The sequence below is a fragment of the Centrocercus urophasianus genome, unplaced genomic scaffold (genome assembly GCF_019232065.1).
Source record: "Centrocercus urophasianus isolate 14NV4802_14NV808 unplaced genomic scaffold, USGS_Curo_1.0 seq_38, whole genome shotgun sequence".
Classification (NCBI taxonomy): Eukaryota; Metazoa; Chordata; class Aves; order Galliformes; family Phasianidae; genus Centrocercus; species Centrocercus urophasianus.
In genome coordinates, this window is record NW_024884955.1 from 5,706,480 (window position 1) to 5,732,976 (window position 26,497).

General features: G+C 44.1%; 1 protein-coding gene across 1 annotated transcript; it reads left to right on the forward strand.

Moving 5' to 3' along the window:
* Positions 1 to 2,840: 2,840 nt before the first annotated feature.
* On the forward strand, positions 2,841 to 26,187 carry AHCY (adenosylhomocysteinase). Its single transcript, XM_042832308.1, has 10 exons — positions 2,841 to 2,931; positions 4,410 to 4,600; positions 7,312 to 7,387; positions 8,998 to 9,150; positions 13,324 to 13,436; positions 14,913 to 15,120; positions 15,957 to 16,044; positions 16,971 to 17,088; positions 22,193 to 22,387; positions 25,184 to 26,187. The coding sequence occupies exons 1-10, from the start codon at positions 2,904 to 2,906 to the stop codon at positions 25,313 to 25,315; spliced, it is 1,302 nt and encodes a 433-aa protein (XP_042688242.1). The 5' UTR covers positions 2,841 to 2,903; the 3' UTR covers positions 25,316 to 26,187.
* Positions 26,188 to 26,497: the final 310 nt, after the last annotated feature.

Sequence of the window (26,497 nt, forward strand, 5' to 3'; positions counted from 1 at the left end):
ATTCTCCCAGTCCAATACGGGAGAATACTGTTGAGCAAATCATGGGCATTTTTTTGAAAATAAGATATCCTATCTGATCACATCTTATAATGTAATACATCTTATAATGTAATGAGATTAAATCTTAAAATTACATCTCATAATATAATGAGATATAAATTGCCCTAAACTAGCAACTAATTCCTTTAGTACAGAGTATCTGTGTGAAGCTGTGTTACACAGAAGTTTGGACAGATGTTTTCTCCTAGTCTTAAAATCCACAATGTTTCCTAACCGAGCCAGTAAGTCCAATCTTTTTTTGTTTTTTTTTTTTTTTAAATAGTTCTTCAAAATTGCATATGCTCTTTAAAAAAAGTGTGAGGCTTCTTTTTCTCTTTCTTTTTTTTTTTTTTTTTCTTTCTTTTTTTCCCTGAGTTTCAGCTCTCAGTGACTTAGAGATAGCTAAATTCACAACCCACAACTTCCTTACCTGAAATATTACAGTAAGTGAAATGGTAACAGGATGTATGGCATTTACAACATCCTGTCACTGTTTTGTGTACTCCACTTGAGTGGTTTTTTGCACTATCTGTTCTCTCTACTTCATCCCATTCCTTGTGATTTAGTGCCTATCCTGTGCCACCTGGTGGTCCAAAACCACCAGTGAGAGCAACACAAAAAAGAGCAGGGCGTACATGAATAGTCAAGGCTCTGACTACTTCTAAATTGATGTGGCATAATACACTGTTATGAGGTCTTTATCTCCTAAATCAGAGGGTTGGGGCTAACAGGGCTGCTAGCTTATCTTCAAGCGCTCTCTGTGCACTCACAAAAATTCAGAGTACATTCACTGTCACTGCAGCACCTTCACGCTAGATGGAGCTCACCTGGCCACACGTCATGCCATCAGCTCCTGCCGCCCACTTCTGGCTCTCACGTAAGCAGGTGGTGGTCTTGGTCCTTGCAGGGAAGTAAGACTTGAGCTGAATGGGAGCAAACGAAGTGATGTTTACGTTCTGGCCTTGCTGACGAATTTCAGAAGGGCGTTTTCTGCATGGGGGTTGCTGCGGATTACAGCAGGTTGCACTATAACTGACAAACTGATGATCAGGTTTGCTGGGGGCTGACCATGCAATGCACCACAGGGCTGTCGGGAAGTTTCTCCATGTCAGCAGGGCGAGGTGTGCAGCAATGTGCAGCTGCTGCAGTGTGCTGACAGTGAAGTGCTTGGATGCGGCATTGGAGGGGGAGATGAGAACAGCCAGAGCATGAGCTGCTGTCCTGCTGATGTGAGCCAGTGTTTGAGTTGTGATGAAAGAACTGTTAGTGATGTAAATCCACAAAAGCACAACTGAATTAGGAGAAGCTGTCCCACAGCTGTGGGCACACTTGTCCTTTGGGCACCTGCTGATGTACAGAACTGCTCGACACGGTGCCAGGTGTACTGGTGCAGTCACAGAATCACCAAGCTTGGAAGAAACCTACAAGATCATCCAGTCCAACCATCCACCCATCACCAATAGCTCTCACTAAACCACACCCCTTAACACAACATCCAAATGTTCCTTGAACACCTCCAGGGTTGGTGACTCCATCGCCTCCCTGGGCAGTCCATTCCAGTGCCTGACCACTCTTTCAGAGAAGTAGTATTTCCTAACGTCCAGCCTAAATCTCCCCTGGTGCAGTTTGAAGCCATTCCCTCTAGTCCTATCACTGTTACACAAGAATACCATCAGCAGCACTGCAGATATCAAACACAGATAGCACTGCTTGCACATCCACTGGCTGCAGGACTACAGCCTTCTCTGTGGGCTGTTTGCTGTAGAACTGAAGTACAACCGCTTTTCAGACAGCAAATACTGAATCTCATTTACATGGAGCACTCTGAGTTGGGGTAAACTCTGCACTGATCCACATGGAGAATTCAAACTTTGCAAAATAATTCAGTGAGAATTCCTGGTGTGGGAATGGACTGCTGTTTCTGCACTTGATATCAAAAAGAGCAATTGGTTTGAAGAAGTAGAACATAATGCATTGTATTCTGTAACTTATCCTTAGAAATAGCTGATCTAAGAAGTAAAAATACTGTATATGTTAGCGGCATGTCTTAGAAACATTATTCCTGAATTATGTGATTAATTCTTTATTGCAAAACTGCAATAGTTGTTAAATGTTCCAAACAATGCGGGGGTAGTGTTAGGGATTAGAAAACATATTGTAGAGTTGTTCTGTTAGGATAAGAAACTCCCAGCAAAAGAAAAACAGATTTAGCAAACATAAAAGAGGACAGGGCCTCTGCACAAGGCCGGACTGTCTCACCCCGTGAGAAGGTTGAGATGTGACAGGCACCAAGATCCTCCCCTCTGTCTTTCTCCCGAGCTTTCCAACACCGGGTAAACATGAGGAAGCCCTCACTGTGAAATATATAATCGATAAATGACGTACAACACGCCGGTTGCACAGTTTGCTCCAGATCACAACTGAAATTTCCGAAAAACGCTTTAGAACAGTACAGAGAGCAAACCAACGCGTGTTTGACCCTCGGGCAAGGCCGGGGCCGGGAACCCGCATTGGTCGCCGCCGGGGCAGGCATTTGGCACGGCTGCCACAGGCTTCCAGCAGGATCAGGCCGCAGCCGAGTCCAAGGTCCGGGCAGCTCACGTGCCGCTGAGCTCGCCGCATCGCCTCGTTGCGCTCCGCGAGGGGAGGGCGCGCAGATCCACAGCCGCGCCTCCAGGCCCGGCCCCGCCGTACGGCTCCACCGGGCTCCGCAGCGCTCCCACGCCGGCGCGGGGCCGGTCCGCGCCCTCCTCGTTCCCGGGCTGCACACGCAGCCCCACCCCGCGCACACGGCGGCTCCGCCTCCGCTTAAAGCGCGCTCGCGGCCGCCGCCGCCTCCTCTTCCCGCTCGTTCTGCCGCCGGCATGTCGGACAGGCTGCCCTACAAAGTGGGTGAGTGCGCGCGGCCCGCCCGGCCCGGCCCCGCGGGGCTCCCGCCGCTCCTCGGCGAGCGGTGTGGACGCGGGGCGGTGAAGCCGGGCCGCTGCGTCGGGGTCCGCGGTGAGGCCGGGCCGCTGCGGGAAGCGGCCGCGTAGGGGTGGCCGGGGCTGCGGGCGCGCAGCGGGGATCCGCTGGATGCGTCCGGCCGGGAGGATCGGCTGAGGATTGGGACCGGGGTGCGAGTGTGGAGTCACCTCCGAGCGGCGGGAGGGGCTGCAGCCGGCCGGAGGTGCGATGGGGAAAGATCGGAACGATCGCCTCTAAAGAGCCGTGGGGCTTTGGAGGACTAATAAACATAATAAGAAAATAGTGCACTCGTTTAAAAAATAAAAATAAAAAATTTGACAGGGATGTGAACCTAAAATACTAGGGGTTATTTTAAAGCACGCACTGGAAAGTCTGCGCGGCTTTTAAGAAGGGTGAGATTGAAGAGCATCCCCGCCCCCACTTCCCCCTTGTCAGCGGTGCTCCGGTGTCTGTCCGCCTCCTCGGCCTCTTCAGCCCCTGCTTGCTGTGACGCCCAGGCACGTGGGCTTAATGGGCATCGCTTGGAAATAAAGTGCAGTTAGCCTGTCTGCGTGAAACCGGGAGCTCTGACTTGGTGCATTCACCAGCTAGCTGAAAGCAAGCTATCTGACCGTGCTGTTAGTGAAATGATAATGTCCTGAGGCCTCTGAAAGAGCTCACCGGGTGCTGGGGCATTGGCACTGGCTGGTGCTGCGGAGCAATGTGCCTGGATGCTGGCTGTCCGCCTGCTGTAGGTGCAGCTGGGGTCGGACCTGCTGCAGGTGCAGCGTTCTCTTCCTTGCTCTATATGCTGTTGGAAATCTCCTGTTCAGCTTTTGGTGAACATTCTTAGTGAAAGATCCTTCTTGGAGAAATAAAGCAGATTGTGAGTAATGGTGCTTTAGAAGCTGTCTTTATGGAGACACAGTGGGAGCCTTGCAGCTGAGTCCTCATTGGTGTCAGGGCTGGGCTCAGTGCCTGGAGACCTTGCAGGGAGTGTGCCGTGTGTGTTCCCACTTGTAGAAGCTGTGACTGTACAGGCACTCCCCCCAGGCATGCTACTCTTTCTGCTGTGGAAGGAAACCTCTGGAACTGTCAGAGCCTTGGGCAGCGTTTGCAGAAATGGATTGGAACTTGGAACTTAATAAATTGGCTGCAGGGCTCCTGAGCAATAGATTAATGTGCCTGTGCAGGAGCTTTGTTGTTTTGGGGCTGTTTGGTCTGAGCTTGCTTAAAAGCCTGTGCGCCACAGTGCAAAAGCAGGGGGGTGAGAAGGATGGGGCCCATTTTTCCCCTGCTCTGCCTCCCAGCTGTTGCTTGGTGTTCAGTTCAGCTGTTGCAGCTGATGCCTATCCACAAGTGTGAGAAGGGCTACCAAGGTCTCAGCTATTTAAACTCTGACACCTGTCCTCCTTCTCTTGCAGCTGACATCAGCCTTGCTGACTGGGGTCGCAAGGCCATTGAGATTGCAGAGAATGAGATGCCAGGGCTGATGAAGATGCGGGAGATGTATGGTGCCTCGAAGCCCCTGAAAGGTGCGCGGATCGCCGGCTGCCTCCATATGACTGTGCAGACAGCAGTTCTCATAGAGACCCTTATAAAGCTGGGAGCTGAGGTAAAGTGACTCTGGGTTTCTCCTTCAGCATGCTCTTAGGTAATGCTCTGCCTGGGGCACTGCTTCAGTTTATATAACTATCACAGGGGATCCTGGCAAATTTGTCTGCATTTTTAGAAGAGTCTGTGTTCCGGATGGGTTATTTCTTCTTCCCTTAAGCAAAAACTTCATCAGCTGTAACGCACACCCCCTAGGATGTGGTATGTGTCCTTTCTCTGGACAAGCTGCAGCTTCAGAAGTGCCAGTTCTAGACTGGGTTGCTGGCTTCAGCAGCTCCGTCGACTGCATGCAGCTCCCTGAGCAGTGATGCTAGGAGCTGCTCCCATGCATTGTGTTGTGCTTGCTTGGGCATGCAGTGTTGTTGCTATTAATGCTGAGGCTCTAGTGACTGCCTGCAGCATGGATTAGCTTGTATTAAGAACTGCACTGTGCCTTCAAATTCAGCGAAAAGTTATGAGACTTCTGAGAGCTGCTAGCCCTTCAGCTGTGCAGAAAACGTTGCAGAAGCAGTGTGGCTCAATGATGGCGGGTGGGGACTCCACTGATTTCAAGCACACTGTGTGATTCTGGACCAATTACCACAGTCCATGTTAAAGACTCAGACACCTGTAAGCCCTTTACTGCATTGTGCCGTGTGCCTGACTTGCAGAATGGAGTCTAAACATCATGGCTGAGTGATCACTGCGCAGGACATCTCAGCACAATCCAAATAGCTTGTGTACTGAGCGGGGAGCTCAGTGGTGGATTATGTTAAGCATGATTTGTGATCTGAAATTCCTTTGTCCTGAAGTTTAGCTGTATGCACCCTGGCTGCCCAGAGATGGTCCTGTATGGGATCTGTTCCTGAGAGTATGTGCCTCATACACAAGGATTACAAGTATTGAGGATTACAAGGGAAGGATTACAAGTATTGAGCACTGTCATGCTTACCCAGAGGCAGTGGAAAAAGGGGAAGCTCTCTCCAACAGATGAAGCATTTCTTTAAAAAGTGAAAGCTGGGGGAATAGATCTAGTCAGGATGCAGGGGCAGCGTGTGCTGTTGTGTATGGAGATTGTTGTGCTAGTGCAGTGCTGAAGGAGAACTTTGATGTGCGTTTAGCCCTAGCTTTGTTCCTACTATTATGTATGTAACTGTGTCCTTTCTCAGGATTTAAAAGCAAGCAGTTCTTGCTGAGTTTTATGAAGTTCTTTGCTGTTCCTGTTGGTTGCTGTATCCTAGCATAGCTGGCTTAGGCAGCAGTTGTGTGCTATCTTAAATATAGCTAAACTCCTTCAGTCTGAAAACAGCCCAAATTCAGTGTCGTATGGGACATATCCAAGTCATTCAGGGAGGTCCCTGCAGTGATTTGGTTCCTCTAAGGATAAGCTAGGGTTGTGCCTTGAAGATGTGTGCTGCATGCTTGGTGCTTGTTACCTTGGTGCTTGATTGTGAGCTCCTTTCTTGTTCTTATGCCTGCATGTTCAGACTGCTTTGAGTTTGGATTCAACCCTGATTCATCTGTTCTACCACAGTCTGGGTGCTTGGAAGGAAGGAAAGTAATTGCAATGAAACTGTATCCTTTGTATACTCTCCTGTCTCTGGGGGTGTAGACTGGGGGGTTGGAACCAGGTGATCTTTAAGATCCCTTCCAACCCAAGCTATATAATAGTGAGGACATAGCTCACTAGAAATCATGGGATTCCTTCTGCCGTGTTTCCATGATAACATATAGGTCATACTTTCTCAATTGCACCGTGGTTTCTAACAAAGCACTTCAGCTTGACTATTGGCCTCATTGCCTTCTTGGAGAAGCCCTTCCTAATACCTCCAGGACAAGTCTGAGGTTTTCCCCTACCACCTCCCAAGGTAACAACATTCCCAAGCTCTTCTCTGTAACTTAGTACAACTCCTTCCCCCATCATATCTAGTTTAAAACCCTGCTAACCAGCCCAGCCAGCTTGCTCCCTAGAATATTTGGTCAGCTCCTTAAGGTTTGTTGCAAATCAGCATGCAGATACCCACCTGCTGGTCAGCTCTGTAAGGAACAGAGTGAGAGCTCCAGTGCATGGTTCCTGGTCACAGAGCGGACATGGGAGCCACTACTGTGAAGCTGCAGTGGGTGTGCAGGTCCCTATTAATGCAGCTCAGTGGTGTGCTGTTGCTTTTCTAGGAGCCTGAGCCTAGTTATGAAATCTGTGGGAAGTGCTTAGCTCATCTGGAAAAGTTTCCATGACTGGAGAACAGAGTGGGAGCTGTTTGAGCATAATCTCATGAGAATGCCTGTTGATAGCATGCAGCATTTCAGATGTGTTTCTGACATTCTTGAATGCCACTTGGTACTGCTGCATGGCCATAGCCTTTACTGGACACTCATTATGTGGCTGTTCTGAAAATCTGAACTTCAGTGATGCAGACTTTCTGAACCCATCACACTGTGCTTTTCCTGAAGATCTGTAGCTGGATGTACTCTTTGGGTGCCTGGCACAAGCTTTCATAAATAAAGAGGTGGCTGAATACGTGGCACAGCTGAAGCTCTGCTATCCTTTGAGGTGCCGTTATTCTCTCTGTTCTAGTCAAGTACTTAGTTTCCCTACTAACTTTTACAGAGCTATTTAGAAAGGCAGGAATTTGCACTAATACACTTCTCTGCTCTTGTTCCCTTTTGTGTCTAAATAGAGTTCCTGATATCTCAGAACTTTGTTCAGCAAATAAAACTTGAGTTGTTTTCCAGGTACAATGGTCAAGCTGCAACATTTTCTCCACTCAGGACCATGCTGCAGCCGCTATTGCAAAAGCTGGCATCCCTGGTAAGTTTTCTGTGTTCTAATTGGGCTTTGAATTGGGATATAGAGCCTATTCTAGCTAAACCAAACTGTACAAATCAAGCTTTTCTGAATAAACTTCAGGGTAGAAGTAGCCTCTGAAAGCCAGTGTTTGTTACAAAACAGGATGTTTGGTCCAAACTGCATTGCATTGGACAGTTTAGCATGCCTGGCAATGGCTGATCTGGTGTTAGACTACAGAAGAGCTGGGTTGTATGTTACCAACCTTAAGCCTGTTTACTAAGATGATTAAATGGGCAGGTAATTAGAGATTGGTGTGTAGGTGTGTATGGAAGGTGTTTGGTGCTTTCCAGCAAGCTTGCTGCTAATAGTGTTTGGGGAAGGGAGCCCTGCTGTTAGCAGAGGCAAAATCTGTTTTCTGACAGCCTGGTTCTTTCCTTTGGAGGTGTCTTTAGCTACTGATATAATTAGCTGTTGCAACAAGTCTTTCCCCAGCTGTAGTCCATTTTAAAGTAACAGAAGAAAAATTCCTTCCCTAGCTCTTGTGGTATTACTGTCTGTGGGCATCACCTCCTGCCTGCCCCTAGCGTGCAATGTGAAAGAACCAGCAGCAACTGCCTGGATCTAGATGTTAGAGTATTGCATCCCTCACTGCTTTTAACACTCAAAACTCAACTGAAGAGCAGTCTGTGGGTGGAGCATCCATCTGACCTTTTGGCTTCCACCCTTGTTGTCTTTGCTTGGTGGAACTTGCACTTTTTGTTAATATTACACTTCATACAGAGAATCTAGAGACGTGGGAGGAATGCTGATCCTTTGTAGACAATGAGGGACACTGATACACATTTCTGCAGAAGGGGCAGCTGCAGGGATGGCTTCAGAGCTGAAGTTTTCTGTACAAACAGCAGAAACGTGGCAATTTATCAGGTGTCCAGTGTTAGGGTATGTAAGTTGTGTGCTCAGTATGTTTGAATAGCTGAGTATTGACAGGGCTTGAGCATAGCATGAAGCAGCTGCAAATGCCTGGAAAGACAAAGGCATGATAGATGTGTTAGTTGCTGAAGCGTGCTGTTGGTAGTAGATGTGCTGATCTTGAATTATGCCCTTATAAGAGCAGAGGGTGCACAGTAGCTTGGATTTTAGCACTGTGCTGGAAACTAGAATACAAAGCTGCTGGAGAGTTTCTCGTCTGGTGCTTTGTTCGTGCCAAAGGCTGGTGCATTTTTCCTGCTGTACTGGAAATGCTGTAGTTGTGTTTTCATTTGTTTGTATCAATATGTCCTGCAGCTATTTGTAATTCCTGGTACTGTGGTGAATTAAGGGAGTAAGTGGGGCGTTGTGGATGTGAGTCTGCTTTAGTTTGCTTTGATTTTTCTTTCTTAATGTGGAATAGTGAGGAGGGCAATGAAGTCTTAGTTTTAATCAAATTCATGGCCTGGAACAGAAGGCAAAATGTTTTAACTTCTGCTCATTTTGAGGTCTTGATCTTCTTTCCAGTGAAAATGTCTCTTCTGGCTTGCAGGCACAAATAATCATTTACCTGTCAGCTCTGCTGCCGAGTGCTGCCAATGAAATTTTCATTTTGCTGCTTTGCTGTTTGCTCAGTAAGAAACTGTTTGTTTGTTCCTATTTAGTATTTGCCTGGAAAGGAGAAACGGACGAGGAATATTTGTGGTGCATTGAGCAGACCCTGTACTTCAAGGACGGGCAGCCCCTCAACATGATTTTGGATGACGGTGGAGATCTTACCAACCTAGTTCATACCAAATATCCACAGCTCTTGAAAGGTAACCTGCAGTTTTTGTCAGGTACAGTTCTACCTGGGAGGCCTGTTTGGCACTTTTTCAGTGGGAATTCCCTGCTTTGGTAAAAGGGGTGCGGGAAGGTTGGAAAGGCATGTGCAAGCAGGCAATGGGATGTGTCTGCAAAAACTGCTGACAGTGCAAGAGCAGCATCTCTTTTCTGCAGGAGCTGTTGTTTCTATCCTTCCTTTGTAGTACTTATACTACACTGACTGTTCTTCTGACCTTCGTTCACATTATCTGTTACCTGAATGACAAGTAGGGCTGCTGTCTGGCCAAGGCATTTCTGGAAATGGCTGGGTTTTAGAATTGCTTAATGTCTGCTTGCAATTAATATTTTCTAATGTTGTTGCTTCTTTGTTCCCTGTACTCTCAATGCACCTTTCGATCAACTCATGACGACCTGTAGTTTTTCTTGGAAAAGAATGGTTTTTCACAGTACATGAACTGCAAGGCGTTACTCTTCCCATTTATCAGTAAAGATGCTGATAGTCAGGGTTGTGACTCTTGCTTTGATGTTATTACCTTTAGTATAAGCTAGTAAAACAGCATGGTGTGGCTAGCACGTGTTATTTGTACAAAGACTTATCTGAGGGCACTTTGGCATGACTTGCAGTAGCAGGCTGATCTGAGCTGGGCCACTGTAGCAGCTTCTTTGCTCTGCTGGATTTCATTATATGTGCTGCTGCAAGCCGCAGAGGCCTATTGTTGCTGAAGGACATTTTTGATCTAGGATTTGGAGATAATTGAATAGGCATATGGGGGGGAAACTAAACTGATCACTGTTTGCTGTTCTGCTGTTCATTTTTGGCCCTTACAGGGGTTGCTTAGAAACCTGCTGGATTAGCTTTCCTGAGCTGCACTGCCTTAACAGGTTAGAATCAGAAGTAGTCAGCACACAGGGCTGTGTGAAGGAAGGAGGCTGGGCTGTACAGCCCATCTGTGTGCTTGTATGGGTAGGGTGGCAAGGAAAAGAAGAAATTGCAACTGTGTGACATGCTTTGCTTTCTCTTTGGCCCTCATCCTCATGTCATTAGATCTCCAGCAGTGAACTGCAATGCAGTGGAAATTGGTGTCTTCTTACCAGAGGTCTCTTGCTTCTGGGCTGCCTGTGTGTGAAGTTCATGACCAATGAAGCCACAGTTAATCGTGTCTCCTTGGAATTGTGACAGGCCCCAAAATGCGTTTTTTCATACTTGAGTTCTGTTTAACGGGGTTGTTCCCCTGTCAAGCACATGCAGTTAACACCTCAATTTGTGTCTATTTGTGTTTGTTCTTGAGGGTGCTTGTGCTGAACTTTTCACACCTGCAGCCTTGTTATCTGCTCTTCAAAGTCCTCTCACTTGTCTTGCACTCCTGTTGTGCAAGCAATTAGTATGATATGTTTCAGCAGGACAGTGTCTGTCTCCTGTATTGGCATCCGTCTCTGGTCTGCCATCCCATTTCACAGGAGTGGCCCTTCACCTGGGTTTTTGAAGGACCTAGATGGAATGTCATACCTGTCAACATTTCCCTTGCTAAAATGTGTGCTATCTGCACTGACTGGAGTTGAGAAGCCTTCTTGCAGCATTCCACCATCTGTGGAAGGTGACAGAACTTGCTATGGTTTATCAGCCAGTCTTGTGCTTCTTAGAAGAAGAAAAACTTCCAGAATGGGACTCTGTGAGGAGAGCTTTGATTGCATTGATCTGCACTTAGCTGTTTGTTGCAAAGGCTGATTCAAAGAGAATGTGCAGCATCCTTTTTTTTGTGCCTTGAGGAGAACAGTGGCCAATAAATTTTAAAGGCAGGTGGTGATATTTGAAAGTCACTGAAAATGAATGAATGTCACAGTCCAACGATCCCTTTGTGAGTAAAGACAGGACAACAGCAGCGTTAGAGCATGCACAGCATTTAGAAGGGCTGAATTGTGAGTGCAGGAGATGTGGCAGCATACTGTTGTTCTCCCCCAGAAATGTGGGGAAAGCTGAGAAGTGAGCAGAACATTAGTGCATGGAGCTGAGCTGTGCATGGCTATGAACAGCAGTGTGTGCCATTTGCTATTTGAAGGTTGGGCAAGTTTCCTGACCTGATTTCACAGGGAGCTGTTTTCCATGCTGCATCCCTATCTAATCTATATGGAAGTTGGTTCAGTCCTAGTGTGCAATGAATAATTTTAAGTAGGGCTCTGTAGTTCATTCAAGTCTACTTGAAATAGGAGATGCATTAAACTGCTGCAAGTTTCCCCTCATCCCTAAGCACCACTGCAGTTAGAGGGCAGAATGGCCTTTGTACTACTGCCATGTTTTGCTAGGCAAAATGCCCTTAAAACCAACGTAAATGAAAGAAGGGAAGGGAAAGACTTCAGAACCAAACAAAGTCACCTGAACTCATGCAAAGATAATTTCTGGCATCTCTGCTGAAGCCTGCTGTTCAGAGAGGGCTGGGAAGGCTTTATTGTTGGTGATCCGTTGGGGCAGACTTGCTCATTGATCAGGTAGGTAAAGCAGGTTCAGCAAGAATTCTTCATGTTGCTTCAGCTTTTTTCCACGCTTTAGGCCTTTCTCTGCTCTCGACTCACTTATTGCTCAGAGAATTGCACTGGAAAAACGCTTTGGGAAAGGTGCTGTATTTCACCACGCACCAGATCACGTTCTTTTTTTTTGCCCCCTACCAGCGAGCTCTCAGCGTGCCAGACCTCAACTTAACTGTCTCAGCAGGTGACCAAGCGAGCAGCGTGGCACTCGAGTGCAGTCCGTGCTGGCAGCTCGCTGCAGGCGGTGCGGCCGCATCGCGGGACGCGTCTCCCCGCCGATTCGCCGCGCGGCAGCCGGAGGTGGCGGCGATGTCCGTGGCGCGCCGCAGGGGGGCGCCATAGCTCCGCAGCGGCCGCGCTGCCCGGGCCGGGCCGTGTGCCCCAGGTGCGCCGCCCTTCCTGAGGCGCGCTTCAATCCCCAGAGCCAAAAGCCCGTATAAGTGATGGTGGGTTGCTGGTGCTGTGTCCTTCCCTCGGCTGCTGGTCAGGGTGCTGTGCTGGGAGCCCGGCTGCTGCTCTGTGCTGTGGGACAGGTCCATGTCGTATGGATCTCTACGCAGAGATGTTGCTCTTGTTGGTGGTTTCAGCTTGGGTGAGCAGATTTGCTCTATTTTCCCCTGGTCCTTCATACAGTGACAGATTAGCTGTCTTGTAGCATGCCTCCAGATGGAAGAACAGACTTAGTCACTTTAACCTGTGCAGGATATGCAGCTCAACTACGTAGGTGATTTTCAGGTTTATTGATTGTCACAAATTGCCTCTGCTTTTTTTGTGCAGGTAAGCTTTGAGCAACACCCTGAATGCTTACGGTATAGCAATTAGACAATTTGCATGCAGTGAGATATTGTTGAGATGGTAGGGGAAAGAAATATCTGGAATTCATACTGTATTTAGTAAGAAGGGTAAGCAGGGACACGTTTACAAATTTGGCTTTTGGGTGTTATTTGAAGTGAGGTTACTTTGTGACAGTTACTGTCATATCAAGGTCTGGTTCCCTTATCCGATGTTTGTATTTTTAAGCAGTCCTTTGTTACTGGCTTCCACCTCTGGGACTGTTTTCAAACAAGGACCTATTTGAAATAAGACTTCGTGAATGTGCTCATAATATACCCTTGAAACGGAATTTTCATGCAGTTAATGTCTAAATTTGGAGCATGTGGAGCATGTTTAATGGGAGCTGCAGCTGATTATTGACAGCAGGATTGAGAAGAACAATCCAAAACCGAATTTGAATTTTTCCTAGTTGTTTCAAATGCTTTAGACTTGAGTGTGGTCATCTCTCGTCTCCTTTCCTGTGTAGAACAGACTTTAGAAAGTGTGAACATCCAACTCTTTTTGCAGCTGGCTCAGTTGGTGAGAAAATAGATTAGAGCTGTCTTTGCTGACTGTCTGGTCTAGAATTGGCTCCTTCTATATTTCCAAAGATTTCTTTGTCCGGCTGCTTTGACAGCTGCGTGGGGGAAAACTTGCTTGAAGCTTCAGAGTGCCATTTGAGGATCCAAATGAAGGTTCTCACTTCGCCCCTGCTTCCTGCAAAGATTTTTATAACTTAAACCTCTGGAAGACGCTATTGCACGTTGGACGTGTTGGTTTGCAGTGACATTAAATCCAACCAAACATAAATCATTCTGCTCTGCCCATAGGAATTAGAGGTATTTCAGAAGAGACAACCACTGGAGTTCACAACCTGTACAAGATGAAAGCCAATGGGACTCTGAAGGTGCCAGCTATCAATGTTAATGACTCTGTCACCAAGGTACTGCTGTTAAAGCACTTATGCTATGCTGTGCTAACAGGTTTGGTGCTAGGATGTTGTTATTCCCCTGCAAGTATTCTTTCCCTTGCTGAGCTACTCTAGATGTGGAACTGAACGGTTTTTCAGCATATTCCTGAAGTGAGTCCACAATGTCTCTGGTGTGATGTGTCATAAATATCCCATTTTTAGAATGTTCAAGGCTTAATTGTCTGCAAGGATGTGTGTTATATTATTAAAATGCAAAAGAAGTGAAGACATCTCTGGAATTATAGCTGTGTTAGCAGACGGGTAGTTCCTCTGTCATGAAACAGATCATCACTGTGTGACTTAAAGCCATAGGCAGATAACAGCTGGAAAAGAAAGTGAATGAATTGCACGAGCTTTTGGCAGGGCAAAGTATTTCTGCAAGCAACAGTTGCTAAGGATAGAGCAGAAAGCGTTTATATCCCTTGTTTAGTTGTATTTCTGCTTCCCATGACAAGTCCTGATGAATTGAGGAAAGAATGGTATTGAGAGAGTGTTGATGATTTTGAATGCAGATGAATTATAGAGGGGTTTTCAGGTGTGCATGAAGCTTATGTATCCAGGTGTTTTGAAAACTAGTCAGTAAGTATACATTTGATTTCCTGTATTCAGTTCTAAACAGTTTTCATAGTGAAGCCTTGTGATAATAATTCCTGCCTGTAGTGTGGCTGTGAAAAGTAGCACTTTAAGGCACAACTGTTTCAGTACTTCTTGGCTTACTCTGAGACTAACCTCAGTCTCCAATGTTTTTCTGTCAGGAATGGCATTTCTCAATGGTTTGGTCTGCTTTCTTTGCAGCTTGTTGTTTGAAGACTATCTTGTTTCTGTTCACAAAGATGTCTGACATCTTTATTCCATAGCTAATGGGCTGGAAACCAGTTGATTTTGGATGTCCTCTACATCCTTTTCACCCATGTCTTTGCCTCTTGCATAATAACTACTAATACTGTTCAGTACGTTCAGAAATTCAGTTGTTTCTAAAAAAAGCTTCTGAAATGAGCTTTTGAATTGAGCTAACTTTATTCTAGTGCCAAACAAGTGCTTATTTTCAAGTACTGTTGAGGATTTGTGCAATGAAAGATTTGTATGAACTGCAGTTACAGACCTCCAGGAAGACATGCAACTGAACGACAGATTTTTGCTCCTTTGATATTTTGACTCTATGCCAACTTCCTATGGTATTGGTAGGAGCAAGAGACTGCCTTTATTTTCATTTATTTCATGTATGAAATGTTTCTCACCAGGGACATGCTGAAGCCTGTATGTGGCATAACTATGTAGATTGAAAAAGGATAAATGGAAAACATCAAGCCAAATTATCATCTTCTCATCCCTCAGTGTAGTTAATGCTTAGCTGACTGTCTGCCTCCTGATTATGTATGCACACACAAATCCATTTTGCTTCTCTAAGGAGTTTTTGCTCAAGTGAATTTTCTTCTGTTTCTCCTTCAGAGCAAATTTGATAACCTTTATGGCTGCAGAGAGTCCCTCATTGATGGTATCAAGCGTGCTACAGATGTCATGATTGCTGGGAAAGTCGCAGTGGTGGCAGGTTATGGTGATGTGGGCAAAGGCTGTGCTCAGGCCCTGCGGAACTTTGGAGCAAGAGTCATCATCACTGAAATTGATCCCATCAATGCACTGCAGGCAGCTATGGAAGGTGAGAACAGAAGGTATAGAAATGACTGTGTCTGATGGGAGTCTTTCTGTGTTGATGGAGAGCAATAAATGACAGTTGAGAAAGGTTCAGTGGGTTTCAGCCTCTGTGTTGTAGAAGTGACACTCCTCTTGTTTGACTAAGCACACAATGAACTCTTTCCTTACAACTTCTATTGTTGTAGGCCTTGAAGATATGTTTGGAGGCACAGATAAAAAGACTCTAGTGGGAAAGCACTATTTCATAATGCTGTAAGTCTGGTTGTGAGGGGTTAATTATCTTCAAGTTGGGCAAGTCTACGAGGTTAAGACTCACTAGAATATTTCCACAGTAAAACAGCAGACCTTGTCTTCATTAGATGCTTTTGTAGATTACTGCCACTCTGCCTTTCCAGTGTGAAGCTGTGCTTGCAGCTCATTCTCAAAGCTGTCCTCCAACTCTTCTGTGGCTGCTTCATTTAGCTCTGGTTCTACCAGTTTATCCCATTTCTTTTCATACATGATTAGAATCTGCAGGTATTGTGGATGCATTTTCTTTGGCAAGCAAATTCTGAATCCAATCTAAGAGCTGTGGCAGACATTACACCCTTGTTTGCAGGATGTTGGTTGCATGAAATTCTCACACTGGAAGTAGGTGAGGGATACAGATATTTTGTGCTGCCTTGGTATTTAGTGTAAGGAGAGTACATCCGCTAACATGCATTCTCCATAGATTAAGCATTGGCACTGCCTTCTATTACTCATAATTTTTTCTTTATGCTTTACTCAGTTTTGCAGTCCATTTTTGAACAACATCTGGTGATTGGGGAGGGAGATAATTTTTTTTTCTCTCATTTTCAGGTTATGAAGTTACTACAATGGAGGAGGCTTGCAAGGAAGGCAATATCTTTGTTACAACCACTGGCTGCACTGACATTGTTCAGGGCAGGTATGATTTAGTTGTTTGCTTCAGTGACAACACACTGCTACAGTTTGATTTTTTTATATAGTCATAACTTGTCAGCAACATGGTGAGGGATAGCATTAATTTAATGAGAAACTGAAGCTTCAGTTTTTGAACTCTGTTGATTGTTGCCATGTTGCAATTATTCCTGTCCTGCAGTGCCTAATGCTGGAGAAACAAGAAGCATAGATGGACAGAGAGACTTCAAGACAATGGGAGGGCGGGCCTGAATTCTGTAATTAATTGTTAATTCTGTTATTCTGAATTCTATTGATAAATGTGAACAGAAGGGGAGGTGGGTAAAGATTGAAAGTGATTCCATCTGTGAATACACACAACAATCTTGAAACTAATCTGTTCTCAATAAACAGCCCTGCAGGTTTTTTACTGTCACTTCTCAGATCTCAGTTTATAGTCCCTCTGCTCTACACAAACTGATTCCTGTTTTTGCCATTAGGATGACATATGTTGTAGTATGAGGTCAGATTAAGAGGGAGGAGATGAAGCCATTAGTATCCAGGAATGTGAAACTGCTGGGAACATTAAAGTAATGGAGAAAGAGATCATTTCTGTGTAGGAAGGAACAGAATAACTGCCGATATTTCAGTAGTGACCAACTAAAAAAGTTAATTCTACTTTCTATACTGGGACAACAATTTATCTTCAATAGCCTCTTGCATCCTTGAGAAGAGTCCTTTTCTAGGAGCTTGAAACTTTTCCCAGCAGGTTTTACATGTGTAGATGATTACTACACCCATGCATCATGTCTGTGAAAATCAACTGCAGATCTTCATTTCTCCTTGAGCAGAGCTGTGGACCAAAGCACCTCCTGGATTTGGAAAAGGAATGTTTCTTCTGTGCATTGACTTTTGATTTTTATTAATTTTTTTTTTTTTTGTCTCTTCCCTCAGGCACTTTGAGCAGATGAAGGATGATGCCATAGTTTGTAATATTGGTCATTTTGATGTGGAAGTTGATGCAAAGTGGCTTAATCAAAATGCAGTAGAGGTGGTGAATGTTAAACCTCAGGTGAGACAGCCCGTGTAGAAGGCATCCTGATAGAGCAGAGTGATTGCAAGTCAGTGTCTGCTGCCAGAATGGAAAGTGTTTCTTTTCAGATGCTTCTACTCTTTTATATTGTTGGTTTTTTTGGGAGCCAGGTTTGTTCTGGGCTAACCTTAATGCAAATTCTGCTCTGCTGTTGCCCTGTTAGTCTGTAACAAGCTGCATGTAATGTTCTTGCACTGATATTAAAACAACTGGTTCCAACAAGTGCCCAGAACTTACAGCACAGTCTCTGAGAAGAGATGCCTAGTATGGATACATCTGTGTACTTTTTCCTTCTGGGCAAACAGGAACCTATTCCTTAGTGATGGTCTCATAGTTGATTGCATCAAATTCGTTCCTTACGGGAGGTCGACCTTGATGTTTGGCAAAGTATGAAAATGTGCTTTTTGATAGCCACCATCTGAAAGTAATGCCATAATTCAGTTTAAAAAACAAGCTGAATGATGAATACAGAACGGACCATTAGAGATCATATAAAACTTCTTCGGAACAGAGCCTGTGGATTCTCTAATGGTTGATCTCAGTTTCCTCCAAGGAAATTACTTGCTCGTGTAGATGTGCTGCACCAGAACGGTCTTAGGTCTAATGCAGAGTGCTAGTATTAGAATGAATCTCAAGGAAATGTCTTCTGGGGTTCTGCCAAGGCTTGAAAAACTCACACCTTTGTTTTCAAAGCATTTTTTGTTCTGAAATTAAAGCCTCGGGGAAGCCTATGTGGAGCTTTGCCAAATTCATGCTTTTCTTCCAGACTCGGTGGCTTCATTTTAGAAACCTGTGGAGACCAGAAGTCTGTGTGTGGGCAGAGAAGGAAGGATGTTTTATCCTTGCTCAGCTTGCACACCCACCATGTATTTACTTCAAACTATGGCAGTAGGCACACGGAAAAGTAGGGATCTACTCTTCAGCTGTATCCTAAACAGAGAAACAACACAAAATTAAAGCTTGTTTGAAACACAAGCCATTGAGGGAGAACATCACTAGAACTAACCAGTCTCTTTCTAACTTGGTATAGAACCTCTGATTACCTTTTGAAGAGGTAACTTTTGCTCACAGTGGGATTCTCAGACAGGTTTTTTACTTTTTCCTTTAGCTATACCTAGGTGTATGTCTTAGTAGATCTGTCTACCCTTCCAGATTTCGTGACCCTCCTGTGGCTTTTGGCCACCCACATCAGACTCTTGCTAACCCATTGTGAGAGTCTTTTCAGTGTCATGTTTGTTGCTGTGGCACTAAATGTGAAGTATGAAGTTATACTTTCAGATTCTCACTATGTTTGTGCCTGCTCTTGCCCATGACCTTAGTGTAAGGCTGACTTCACTCTAGCTTCTGACCTAGAAGAGCCTGTAGCTAGCTGCTTGCTTTTGGATAGCTCAGGTTTTAAAAGGTTTTAAAATTGGGACTGTTTATAAACGTTGTCAAAGGCTGAAATGGATATTAGTGTAGTGACATACAAACTACCTGCCCATGACTATTGAGTGTGGCTCTTAAAATCCATGTGAAAAATTGAATATCAGTGTTTGAGGAAGCAGCAGTCCCTTTTCTTGTCAGGAGCCAGGTGCCCTGAACAGTGAGATGCAGTGTAGTGCAAGGCATGAAAACTATTAAAAGTGTCCGGTTCAAAACAAATGTTTTATTTTTAAAAGATTGGAGTTAGGGTTAAAGTAGCCCATTTGGTCTAATGCTGAAGACTTACCTCCTTCCTGTCCTGAATATATCTGTTGTGTTCTGTAAACCATTGCTATTGTGAGCAGGAGGTTCAGAGTGACCCAAAATAAAGGACCTGTTAACACAGGATGTCATCCAGGGGGCTGTAGGTGACACAAGAATATGTACAAAGTTCAGCTAAATTTTTAAATGTATATTTTAAAACAACAACAACAAAAAAAACAACCATCCCTGAATGGACCACCTCCGTCTCAGCTTGATCTTGAGATAGATGAAGCTGAGAGGATTTATTGGGAAATTTGGCTTTTGTTGTATTCTTCCTTATCTATTTGCTACTTACTGCTGGAGATAGGATATGACTTTGGGTTTAGGAACAAGGAAGTATCCTGCAGCTTCAATCCCTCACAACCAGCTTGGGAATTCATCTGCACTGGAACTAGAATTGGTGGATCCTGGTGGATGGCAACCAAGACCACGGGAAGGATATTGGATCCAGATAGTCTTTATGGTCCCTTCCAACCTAAGCCTTTCTATGATTCTATAGTTCTGTGACAAAAGTGCTCCTTTAATGAATCTGAACACAACTGAGAAATCTGCCCTGGCCTAAGTGATGGACTGAGAAATGTCCAAACACATGCGTAGAATCAGAGAATGATAGAATGCCTTAGGTTGCAAAGAACGTTAAAGATCATCAAGCTCACACCCTCCAGCTATGGACTGGCTGCCATTTTGAATCATCTGGTGCTTTCCAACAAGGAGAAAATAGGCTTATTCCTGAAAAGCTGGCAGGTTGTTTTGAATATCTGCTTGCAGTTCTGGTACTAGGTTAATGTGTAGCATGAACTCAGCTCTTGAAGGGAAGGAAGGGGCAGGCTGGGAATGATGAGCTTTGGCTCTGCAAATAAGTCACTTATGTATATATCATGCATGGTCTGGAGGGAAGTGCAAAGCAACCAAAAAGGCCAGGGTAAGCTAAGTGCAGATAGGGAGGGAGAAGAGGCATTTGTATAAACATGGAGATGAACTTAACAGTTGGATAGCTGGAACTCGAATTCTCTAGCAGCTTACTGAGCTTGTAAATCACCTGGTTTGTCTGTGTGTAGTTTAGGCTTGTTTTCAAGTACTGACTTAGCCCATTTCTATTCTGCGTTTCTTTCCATACAAAGACATGAACTTGCATTATTCCTCATTACCCTGTGCACTGAACTGATCGTGTCCGCAGATGGCCAAAGGTATGAGGTTCCATGCACCATCCCGAAACTGTCCAGGGATTTGTTGGGTCAGTGTATAGACACAGTGTCTTAAACTACCACATTCAAACCTTGAAACTTAGCTGCAGCAGTGTTACAGTTGAGTGAAAATTAATTGTAGCAGTAAACAGTGTTTACTATCAGCCATGTTGTTGTAGGGTTTTTTTCTTTAGCATTCTGACTTGTCTGCTTTCCTCTTTGTTTCGTTTCTCCCTCCCATAGTCTTCTGATGGTGCATGTGGTATTTTTTGGGTGAACTGAGAGCTGTCACTAGTGGTCCACACTGGAGAATTAGCGTCCGTAAGAAATATACTGCAGCTGCTCAGTGAAAGAAAATTCTTGCTAACCTTACCTTGCTGTACTGCTCTTGGGTAGGAAAAACAAAGAGTTTTATTTGGAGCTTCTGTTTGAGATGGTTACTGTCTACATGTGTGCTAGAGACAGTAATCTGTACTATACAAACCCCAGAAATAGAGTATTGGGATTGAATCACAGCTGGGGAAGATAAGTAGAGGCCCAGCTCTTGTCTAAAAGTGAACTATGTGTTCAAGTAAAATGCTCATTGCTAGTTCAAATTATTGCATTTGTATTTCTAAACTGAATAGAAATTTTTTTGTTTTTGAAAGCAGAATTATTAAAAACAAAACTGAGTTCAGCATGGCTTTTAACCTATAGGTTGAAGCTTTAAGAACAAAATTAAGTGGCTTGCATTTTGCTTCATATTCCCTTTTGAGACATAAAGTATAAATACAGCTGCAGGAAAGGAACCCTTTTAAGTCTTGCACAGTGTCTATGCTACGACAGCAAAGTTTGTCTAAAACATTGTTCACCTTTAACAAAGTTTACTGTTACCTTTTCAGCCTTTTAAAAGCTTTAGTCTGCTTCCACATGCTTGACATAATAGATGAACAGTAAATACCAGGGAACAATGAACATTCTTACAACTTACAGTCCAGATTGTCATTTCATTTTAGGCTTTAGTATTTAACTAAAATATAAGAAAATATATAAAAATTATATATAAAATATATAATTCCTCTCTACAGGGTGAAGGCAAGGGAGAGAAGAGCTAGCAACTGGCAGAAAGCTAGCATAGGCATTGCAGGATTCCAGTCTGGCCCAGAAAGTTGAGGCACACATGAAGTGACATTCTCCTGAACTCTGAGGTTCTTCTGTAACTGAGCACTGTCTCCTTAGCCCTTGTTTGTCTGTCCTTTTGTCCCCAGCACAGCCTGGAAATCAGCTTGAATGGAAGAATGAATCTTTCTCCCTGAAAGCAAAGAGTGTGAACCAGAGTCTAGGACAGCCATTTAATTTACCAGTTCTTTTCAGCTATGCATGTAACCTGACTTGCTTGATAGGTGGATAGATCTCCTTGAATTTTGACTCTGGGACTTGTCTGGCACTCACTTAGGTCTGGTGTCATTGTGGGAGGTGAGCTGTCAAACCACAAGTGTTTTCAGGTCTCCTAGAAGGTGGTGCCAAAGATTTGGTAGATGTCTACAGCAGCCTGTCCCTGAAAGACCAACTGTTCATGCCTTGACTGTAAATCAAGGCATTACTGAGGTGGGAGGATTCACTGGGGAGTAATTTCAGAAGGCTGAGCAAAATCTGGCCCTTACCTGTGTATCAGGTGCAAATGTTCTGGGCTGTTGCAAACAGAGGTGCTGCTTCTCCTCTCTCTCCACACCAGCAGTTATAATTAAGCATATATGAATTTCATCTTATTGCAGGCAGCATGTTCCCTGCCACAGTCACCTGAGATGGTATGCATGTGAAAGAGCCAGAAGAACAGGATAACTGATTAAATATGAAGCAGATGATGATAAGATCTATGTAGTGTGAAGTCCAGAGTAGTTACGAGCCTTACCGAACTCTGGCTGGGAACGGTCAGCATTTTGATTGTAAGGAAAGTTTGCATCGTAAACCCACTGCTGAATTGCTGATGTGGGAAGGGAGCCCACCGTGTTTTGCATGACTTCTGTGGAGATATTCAAGACCTGCCTGGATGCCGGCCTGTGTGACTTATTGTAGGGTACTGCTATAGATGGGGATTGGATTCAGTGTCCTCTTGAGGTTCCTTCCAGCCCCTGTGATTCTGAGACTTAAAATGCTGTTTTTGCCCTCACCTTTCACTGCTCTTTTCCCAGGTGGATCGCTATAAATTGAGGAACGGTCGTCATATTATACTGCTAGCAGAAGGCAGGCTGGTCAATTTGGGCTGTGCCATGGGTCACCCTAGCTTCGTTATGAGCAACTCCTTCACCAACCAGGTGCTGGCACAGATTGAGCTGTGGACAAATAGTGACAAATACTCTGTTGGAGTCCATTTCCTGCCAAAGAAGGTGAGTTAGAATAGCAGAAAAGCACAAACTTGTAGGGCTTTGGTCGCACAATCTGAAGTGAGCTTTTTTCTTTCTTTTTTGTGATTAGGACAGAGTGAAGAAGTAGAACTTGTTTGTGACAGGAATGTCCTGCTGTTTTTTTTTGTTTGTTTGTTTTTCTTCCCTCTTGACTTGCAGCTCTTTACTAAGGTGCTGGGAAAGCCTTTGCTGTCTGAGAATAGTCAGGAAGCTCCTTCCTGAAGAGTTGGAGTTGGAGTGAAACCAGAAATCTTCACTGTGGTTGAGAGAATCTGGGTCCCATTTGCACCTGAGCAAAGCTTATCATAGTCTGGTCCTAATAGCTTCAGAAAATATTGATGACATAAATTCCCTTGTGTTTCCCTTTAATCTTATCTATGGATTCTTTGTTCTTGGAGAAATCTGGGTCGTGTCATAACTTGCAAATTCCTTTACAAAACGAACCTGGTTTTAATTTTGCAAAACAAGCATGAGAATTTGAGTTGGTCATTGAAAAGGATGCTGGAGTTAAATCCCACTGCTTTGAAATAGAACCAGGTGTGAGACGAAATCTGAAAATACTTTTCATCTGGGAAGTATAAAGTGTATGTCTAGGCTTATTTGTGAAATGTTTGCTGAAGAACTTAAGCTTCCAGAACTGCCATTGATGATCAAGCAGAGCGTATCTGCAGCTGTTCAGCCAGCTCTCTGACACACAGTCATCTTCAGAGAAAAATTTTTGTTGACAATTCCCAGGAAAAAGAGCAAGCCCGATGTTGCTGGCTTCATTCTCTTCCAGAACAACAGTTTTTAGTAATCATACTTGAACTGAAAGTGAGAAATAACACCCGGATCTGTTACTTAGAAATGGAGTTGTGTTTGTGCAGTGTATGGCAGTGATGTGTTCAGGTTCACGTACTGTGGCAAAATGATCTTCACCCACTGGGCTCCGCAGATAATTTCAGTGAATAAAGCTGTCTTCTTGTCAGAACCAACAGAAGATGGATAGAAGAGCTTTCTTTCCTTACTTTTGGCTAGTACCTCTCCTTGTTCTGCATAGTAGCTTTGAGATCTAAATGCAAATTTAAGAACTGGTGACGAGCTGTTACAAATATGCCTGCTTTTCTGCAATATATTTTCCTGGAAATTGAAGCAAGTTATTGCATCCATGTTCTTGCTGTCAAATCTATCCTTCCTTATGTTCAACATCTTGATTCGAAGTGTGCAGTAGGTAAGAATGTCAGTTTGCCTTTCTCTAAATCTTGAAGTCCATAAGCTGAAGCAACTGTGAAACAGCTTCTTTCTGCTGCAGTTTGAAAACCTGATTTGTGAGATAGTGGTGACTCAGTAACAGCTCCTTTTCAAGTAAATCTAATCTGTCTCAGTTGTGCTGGAAGCACACCTGTCGGATCTCAATATATCATTACAGTTCAGCCTGATATGTATTTGATTTTTAATGTTTTTCTTCTGACATGATCTACTGAGCTTAAATACTTGTTTCCCATTCTAGACACAGTCCTTTCAGCTGAGTTTTCTTTCTTCGTTTTCTTGATTCTTATGTAGTATCCTATAGCTTTCACGGCTTGCTTCCACATTCTTCAACCACTTAATCTGTTGTTTTTAATGGTTTGGATTGTACATCTTTGCCCTCACTGGTTCTCTGTAGATGTTCAGAGTAACACCAAACTGCCAACAGGTTGAGCTGCACTGAATTATTCAGCACAAGTATAACTTTAATATGCTGGTTATGATGGAGTTACTTCAGAGTAGTTTCTTGTTAGAACACTTCTGCTTAGGATGTGCTGACACATGCACATGCAGAGGATGCATGGTTGGTTGTTTTGTTGATATGGTGATCAAATATATTGCAACAGTTACGTACATAGAGGAGATATCACCATTTTTTTTCTCTGCTGCTGCAGTTCAGACTTATCTTGCATCTGTGTTTCCTTAGCAGCGATCATTCATATCTTGCAGGAATTGCAAATGATATGATAACTTACCTTTCTGTTATATGCAACTTGTCCCTTCCAGTGCTGTCCTATCTGCTTGAATGTCTTTCATGGCTCTGCCTTGCTGTTTGACATGGCAGCTAGTTTGCCATGTTGCTGTCTGTTTTCTTAAATATCCTCTAACTTTCTGCTCATTTTTCTGACCCTTGAGTTTGCATGTCTGCCTGACATCCCTGGAATGAAGAAAAGATCAGGAAGTGAGATATAAAGTATTTTATTATTCATGAAGGCCATGACAATAGATAATAGTGTTGTCGATGAATTAGTGGTTCTGGAATGAATATTCTTAACATACATACCTCAGAGAAAGTATACGTGGAAGGGGGAGATGTGTTACTTTATTTGTACATATTAGAACTTCTAGAAAGCATTATGATAGTCTAGTATGTCCATGTCCAGGTGTTCTCATAGCAGAAACATGACTGGGGCTTTTCCCTTCTACCAAACTGGACATTCTTATTTTTGAATAGTTTGATATCTGTTCTTTACCTGTGGATGGATGTGAATGCGTAAATGGGATTGAAATGGGCTTGAGGATATATTTGTCTGTCTCTTGCTTCTGAGGAAGTCAAATTAAGTTGGGACTTTTCCATCTGGGGATGATTCTGTGCTCAGGGTAGTGGTTCTGCACTCAGGCAGTTGGTGCATGTTGACAGGAAAAGAGTTGTATCAGTCTGTTAAATTCTCCTTGGAGCTGCTACTGGTTTTCAGGTATCATTTCTTATTGTCAGCCATGATTTCTTGAACTGAAGCTTCTACTAATCTTTTTTAATGCTTTGTTTTCTAGCTGGATGAAGCTGTGGCTGCTGCACACCTGGACAAACTGTGTGTGAAGTTGACAAAACTGAGTGAGAAGCAGGCCAAATACCTGGGCTTGTCAAAGGATGGGCCCTTCAAGCCAGACCATTACCGATACTGAGCAGGTGGCAGTACTCAAAGACCAAAGTGCAGGGATGCAACCTTCCAAAGCTCTAGTGTGTGCTGGGTTTCTGAGAACAAGCCCTTTGCCATCATCCTCTCAGTGCTGCAGAACTTGTGCCCTTACCAATGGAGCTTCAGGGCCTTTTTAGTCTTTTTTTTTCTTTTTTTTTAAAGAAAGAGGATCACCCTGGCTCATGGAATTAGGATTGGTACTTAGCTAAATTCACAGCAAAAAGGATCCTGTGCACCTTTAATTGGCCCCTAATGTCCCAGTAAGAGCTGGACAAAAGAGAATACTAGATTAAACTTCCGCTCTTGTCAAACATGTGGCCAGCTGTTTGAGCAGGCTAATCAGTGAAGTGCAGAACTGTTTCTGCAGAGAGATGCTTTCTGCCATGCTCTGTTGGAATTAGCTGAATTCTGTTTCAAGGCTGGTGGTGCCAGGCTTCTCTCCATGAAGGTGCACTAACTGAAATAACTGGGGGAACTAAGGAGGAGTATTTCTGCAGGTTGCTTGTTCTGCCTCCTGTAGGATCAATGTAATCTCTTATGCAGAGATGAGAGCTGGCATTCTCTCTGGATTAATCTACTCCAGTGATTTTAATTAGAACCAAGACCCTTCTATGCTGCTTCCATAGCAACAATGGAAGGGGTGTGAGGCAAAGGTGACTTACTTCAGCAGTCTTCTAGTGTTGGTGAATGTCTGAGAAGCCACTGAGGGGATGATTAGGGTTAGGGGTCTTGACTGGGCCTAGGATAACACCAGCAGCACGCTTTTACCCAAGGTTCTTTTTCAGAGTTGTCATGTCTGCTGTATCTTTTCTGTCACTGACTCAGAGTGCTTTTATTAAAGATGTGACTGTGGCCTGACCTGTGTGTTAAGGTGCTTTAGGCTTTGCCATGGATCTGTTTGGTCCTGTGTATTCACTGAGTCAAACCTTTTTGTGTATCCACTTGTGGTTTCTTGGTGGTGGCAGCTAAGTGGTGTACTTGAGATGAGAAATGCTGTTCCTGAAGTTATTTAGTTACAATTGAAGGGCTGTGAGTGTTACAAGATGGGGTGAGGGGAGGAGGGAATGAGGGACAAAAAAACCCAAACAAACAAAGGAAACAAACCCTAACACCTCTGCCTATCCAAATTCATCTCCACGTGTTATGAAATACCTCCATTTCCACTACC

Coding starts and splice junctions, on each gene's coding strand:
- AHCY (XM_042832308.1), top strand. CDS start 2,904: ATGTCGGACAGGCTGCCCTACAAAGTGG. Junction 4,601..7,311: donor TTATAAAGCTGGGAGCTGAG/GTAAAGTGACTC, acceptor GTTGTTTTCCAG/GTACAATGGTCAAGCTGCAA. Junction 9,151..13,323: donor ATATCCACAGCTCTTGAAAG/GTAACCTGCAGT, acceptor CTCTGCCCATAG/GAATTAGAGGTATTTCAGAA.